Source organism: Onychostoma macrolepis, chromosome 14 (genome assembly GCF_012432095.1).
Source record: "Onychostoma macrolepis isolate SWU-2019 chromosome 14, ASM1243209v1, whole genome shotgun sequence".
Taxonomy (NCBI): Eukaryota; Metazoa; Chordata; class Actinopteri; order Cypriniformes; family Cyprinidae; genus Onychostoma; species Onychostoma macrolepis.
Window position 1 is genome coordinate 19,933,338 of NC_081168.1, and position 6,118 is coordinate 19,939,455.

The 6,118-nt window shown below is 38.3% G+C and overlaps 1 protein-coding gene across 4 annotated transcripts in view; it reads right to left on the minus strand.

The window, feature by feature from the left end:
- stox2b (storkhead box 2b) overlaps nt 1-4,152 on the minus strand; it is a 70,316-nt gene extending 66,164 nt beyond the window's left edge. The window contains exons 1-2 of one of the 4 annotated variants that reach the window (XM_058797979.1): nt 3,792-4,152; nt 3,616-3,684 (exon numbers count right to left, since the gene is read on the minus strand). Coding sequence is in view for 2 of the 4 variants with exons in the window: in XM_058797971.1 (XP_058653954.1) it covers nt 2,735-3,062 (328 nt within the window). In the remaining 2 variants the exon portion in view is untranslated. Of the gene's footprint in view, nt 1-2,734; nt 3,589-3,615; nt 3,685-3,791 lie in introns of those variants that run through there. The other 3 variants (XM_058797971.1, XM_058797977.1, XM_058797970.1) reach the window with 3 other exon arrangements.
- Nucleotides 4,153-6,118: the final 1,966 nt, after the last annotated feature.

The window sequence follows — 6,118 nt, forward strand, 5'->3', positions numbered from 1 at the left end:
CTGCTATCTCATAACCCTTTCACACAAGCGCTTGTCAATGCAGCCATCTGTTGTTCCATCCCTTTAGTTTCATTTTCTACTGTGAAACAACGACAGTGGTGCCACCTTGTGGAACAACTCATTAGTGCAAAACCAAGTCAATGCGCATGTGCGGCCTGCGCATGCAAAGTACAAACGGTTACAAAAATCAGATGGTGCGCTTACAGTACGCTTGTACTATTTTGGTGACGTAATTTGTCTCACGCGCACTGTATGCTGACCCTCACATACACAAAAAAAACTGAAGTATGCTTTGCCATAAGAAATGAGTACAATCAGAGTAAGGTAAACCCAAAACTAGGTTAATTATTCAAGGCAGTCTACTGATCGTTCAGTCAACTGACAAAGTGATTTTAAAATCACTAGTTAAGAGTTCTGTATTTTATTTTTATTCCCAATTTCTACCCACTAAAATATTTTAGAGCTTAAAATGCATAAAAATGCTCACAGAGGTAGAAGATTTTATGAATTGAAACAACATTTCTAGGTAAAAAAAAAAAAAAAAAAAAATCAAAATTAAGCTAAAAAAAAAAAAAATGTATTAAACTTTTTTAATAATTGTAAAAAATTTCTAGATTTTTAGCTTATTTTAATGCTTGTTTTGCCTTATTTTTAAATCACTTTGAGGCCCCCTGGTCGAGAACCACTGGCCTAGTTATAGCAATAGTAATAAATTCCATTCAATGCACCACAAAACAAACACTTTTATGTTTCTCTTCTCTTGGAAGATCAGAACTTTCACACACCATTGAAAACTCAATGATCACTTTCTGAACTTTTTTCTCGTCTTAAACTCTGTAACGTAATATCAAAATGAACTATTTTGTGTGAAGTAAACATGCAAAGAATGTCTCTGTCCATCAATAGAGGGTTTTTCCCTCTACAACTCAGCTGTTCCGCAAGACATGTCAAACACAAAGAGACGGATACAGCATAGCTCTTTCTCCTGCAAAAATAGGGGCGGGAGATCAGGGATAGAGAGAGAGAGAGATGCAAGTAGAGTAGGACAGAAGAAAGAAAACCCTGACGCCTACAGCGACACTCCTCAAAAACCTGCTGTTTGTCAAGGACCAAGGCTCCTTCCTCTTCCCTTCACTACACTAAGAACATGCCACAATACACAGACCTGTCCCATAATCTACAGAGCTGCAGTAATAGTAATAGCTACAGAGTGCTGCTGTCCTCAAGAGTGTATCCATGGGGCTGAATATGGGACAGCAGTTTTCTGCACTAATTAGTCTGAATAATGGAGCTGAACGTCACAGGTCTTGATGAGGATGTGAGTACATTAGCTTCATTCACAACTTCAAAACTCAGAGTATCTTCAAGGAGACAACCAAAACCTATGTTAACGTGCACAATAATTCTCATAATATGCAATAGCACAACCCCAGCACTGAAGGGAAGGCCTGTTCCTTTAAGAGAACAAACACATGCATCCTCTGCTTTAATGATCACAAGAAAGTTTCAGGTTACAGGTGATCAAATTCCTCAATATCTCACAGCTGAAGACAAAGGCTGTGTCCGAAACCTGAAAAACGCTGCATACGCAGGGAGTGTATGACCATCAATACACATCTGAATGTTTTTGTAGCACCCCGTCTACTAAGATGCCTTCATTTTTTGAGCAAGCAAATCAATAACCATTTCTACAGTACTTAAATATATGCTTGCTTGTTTAATGGTCACTTTAATTTTGTAGATCACTGGACTTGACATTATAGCCTTGTAAGCCATTGCACCAGGATTCTTCTTACAAAAATACTAAATCATTGACTTTACAGAAAAGCAGTAGCCTTAATGTTTAGACACAGCCAAAAACACTTGATTTGTACAGTGCTCGTCACAGGACAAGCAAGCACAAGCAAATAATGCTTTTTTTTAGACAATGAAATATTTTTTTTCTAAAAAGCACAATGGTTGCATATGAGGTCAGAATCCAAAAAAGTAGATTTAAATATAAACATCAGAGCTGGCCAATCATATTCCTGGAGATCTGCAATCGTGAAAAGTTTAGATCTCAGGTAGAAAGACAACTTACAACACTGAAACACATTTATTTACTACAAAAACATTCATATACTACAGTATTTACATGGTACCTGTTCAAAAAGTAATAATACCATGGTAATGAATGACTGTCATTTTCAAATACCATAGTATTTTCATGGAGATGCAAGGTACTTCAAAGAAAACTATAAATTAACATGGCACATATATCCAAAAATCATGGCATTATCATGGTTTATTTCCAAAAACCATAGCACCATGATAATACAAAAGGTACTTTGATATATACCATGGTAAATGATTGTAAGATTCATAGACCGCTATATTTGCATGCTGCTTCAAGGTACTTCAAAGAACACCATAAAATTACCATGCCACATATCCAAGAACCATGACCATGGTGCTTGTCCAAAAACCCTAATAATATCACAACACAACTTGATAATACAAGGGCTCTTGATAAATACCATGGCACTGAATAATCAACATATTCATACAACATGACAGGCCAAAACAGTGGCATGAAATTGATAGAACATGTCCAAAAACCAGTGGCCCTACCCTGGTGCCATGTTCAAAACCATGGTACTTTGTCAATGGAAGATCTCCAGGAGCAAGACTGGCCACTAATGAAGTCCTCGTCGTTGTATAAACATCATATATGCACCACATAGATGAATCTTACCGAGGTATTTGATGTCGAAGCCCTGCGGTGGTTTGAGGGACCTCCTCATCCAAGCCTCCCTCAACACCTCCAGGTGATCCTCCTTCCCCTGGATCAGCAACACATGCTCGTCTATCCAGCCCAGGAAGAAGGTCTCGGCTATGGCATCGGCCACCATCTTATTCCAGAAATATTTCATGTTCAGTGATTTGAAGTCGGCGAATATCTCGTAGCCGGTGTGATGGTGCGGCGGCTCCTCGCTCTCCGTCACTCCGGGCGCGTCCTCCGCCACGACGCGCGACAGCACGATGGCCAGCGAGTGCGGCGCGATCTGCAGGAAAGGCTCCATTGATCCCCTCGAAGATGCTTCGTTAGACTCGACGCATTCCACGCGCGTGGAAGCGCAAATAAGGCGATGGATGGATTGATTGATTGACTGATTGAGCGCGCGCCCGCAACCAGACAAAGAGCGCGTTTGCGCGTTAGTTCATTTGACCTGCCTGTATAAGGTGATGCAATTATTGTAATAAAAGAACATTATGGTGATATAGAAAGGATAAGATCATTATTATTCCAAATAAAGGCTTGGGTGGATGCGGAATGTCATTTTAAGGGTAAAATACGCAGGTGATCATGTTATTCTCCGCTGAAATCGCCGCATATTATCCATTCCTCACCTTGATCAGAGACAACGGCGTGAAAATAATGACATCCTCTTCCAGCAGGGATGCGGGATGGAGAAAAACATTATCTTAACGTCCCTGGATGAAAAATAGGTTCGCGTCAAAAGCAAAAAGAAGATTTCTCGTCTTATTTTTTTCCTCGTCGAGATGCGGTGGATCCCTGCAGGCCGGTGCGTGACGATGCCTGTGTGGTTTACGGTGTGTAAAGCAGGTTATTACCTTGAAGCTCCCGCAGCTCAGATAGTGATGCCCTCTAACGGCGGAGGAGAGGTACTGCAGGCGCAATCCCTGTCAAAAACAAAGATGCTCTTCATTTACTCACCTTCATGCCAAACCAAACGTATTTTCAATGTAGTGGCAATATGAGCAGTCTATGAGATACAGCCTGAAATCACCATATAAGTGGTTCACTCGACAAGTGCGACATATTCCAAGCTGTCTGAAGTCATACGATAGTTTTGCTTGAAAAACGGACCAAACTAAGTTGTTATTCACTGATTATTCTCCTTTCAGATGGCCGTTATTGACTGTTAGCTGTCAGTGATTTAAACTCGCGATCCGAATCATCCGCGAACCGATTCACCGGCTCCATGCATGCGTTGTTAATCGCTCTTTAAAGTGGTTGTGCAAAGTTATTTCGAAGTTCAGATCACTTGACAAAACGAGTTTATTTGGGCACACTGTGTAATATCGGATGTGTCTTCTTATTAACTCGCAATCGTGATCATTGCATTGTAACTGTCGCATTTTCCTCGCAAATACTTATGTTCGTCCAACTTCATAAAGGCCTGAAGCGCACTGATTTGTGGGTAATTTCGTTCTCCACTTTTTGTGAATATGTCGATGCTCACTTTAAAAGAAACATTTTTATGAAAGATGAACAGTTAACAGTTACATTTTTGTTAAATCAAATGTCTTCAGAAGACTTGGAATGCGTACAAATAATGTGGTTAACTTTTATGGTGATGTTCATGGTAGCCAGGCTATGAAACAGTGTACCATGGTATTACCAACTGATACTGTCACTGTCATTCACCACCTTATTGTGCAATATAATACAGCACAATATGCATAGTTAGCATTAATACACAATGCAATATTCAAAATGCAATATGCAACAGAAAAAAAAGAAAGAGAGAGAGAGAGACAATATACAAATTCTTTCACTGAATGGATTCTTCCAATCCAATGAAACAGACAAACACAACTGCATGTAGTGACTCCTGGCTTCGCTGCAGTTTTACCTACACAATATTAACACCATTAATGGAAATCCTATATACATAGACTCTGATGTATATGATCAAACATAGCTTTCAACTTTACTGTGTTATAGTAACATTATATATTTACCTGAGAGGTTGCATCCCACTCACCATCACAAATTATTCTATTGCAATTTGAAAGAAAAAAAAAATTCAATGCAATTTCTGCATCCAGACTAAAAAGAATCACCTTATGTTACTACCACATGATATCTATTACAGCAAGAAGAGGTAGGGATGACAGTTTGGAAGTTTTGTTCTTTTTTTTACTCAGGCTCAGACATGTAAACATGTCTCTGCTGTGCTATTTGCTTCTCCTGTTTCATAATAGCCACAGGTGGTGTGTAATTTAACGCTTTATGAAGACGTTGAGCATGTTGCTAACCTGCAGGAGGATGTTAAACTTGCCCGCTGACTCCACAACAGTTTCCCTTTGTTTCAGTAAATGCAGAAGCAGTTATTACTGGAATCTAAGCTCAATCCACAATCACACAAGCATTCTGTGTATATCTTGTTTTATTAATTAAAAGAAATGTGTAGATCTCACACACAATATATAATTTTGCCTTTCAGAAAATTAAGATATATTAGAGACAATTATGTTTTTTTTTGTTTGTTTTCTTTTTAATTGTGACATTCTTTCAAAACAATTATGCACATTTTGTCCTGAAACTCACAATACCATAATGCATCTCGATGTTAATTTTTTAGTCATTTCCATTACTATATAATACTAAATACTATGATTTTCATTTAAATCAACATAAACAATATACAAGTACTATGATATATAAAGTTGGAATTATTTATTTAATTTTATTCAACATTTCAATAGTGTTTTTTCCCCCATTATGTTAATGAGATGAATTTGGAGGCAAGAGTTGCTTAAAATATTCTTAATTTTTCTAAAATACTATTTCTTTTTCCCCCTCTTAGTGTTAGGGTGAACAATGACCTTACAGCTTGACATGATTTGTGACATTCACCCAAACAGAAATCAAATCCCATAAATCTCAAACGTTGCGAGGCCCTGCTAGTAGACACATTGTCAATGTATATTATTAATTCTCTGGCGATTTTCATGCCAATAAAGCTTCATGAATCTTATAACGATGGTTCAACAGATTTAGACAGACTGAACGGAATCTGGGCTTTTCGTGCTGACAGTTTTCAGACAGTCATTTCCTCCTCCTGTCAAACAGACTCTCACACACGTACACATCATTGTAAGGTAATATGTTTAATGGAAGCCAAAGAGTGTTGGGTGACTGAAAAACCAAGTAGCCATAACCTCACGTAGCCTGCTTTGTTTCCAAGTCTGTGAGCCATAAAAGAGGATACCAGAACAAAGAGACTTATCACCTAGGAAACAAAATCAAACTCTGATACCTGTTTTGCTTCACAGGAACCCAACAGGTTTGTATTGTAAAGACAATGTATTATTCTTACCTAAATGT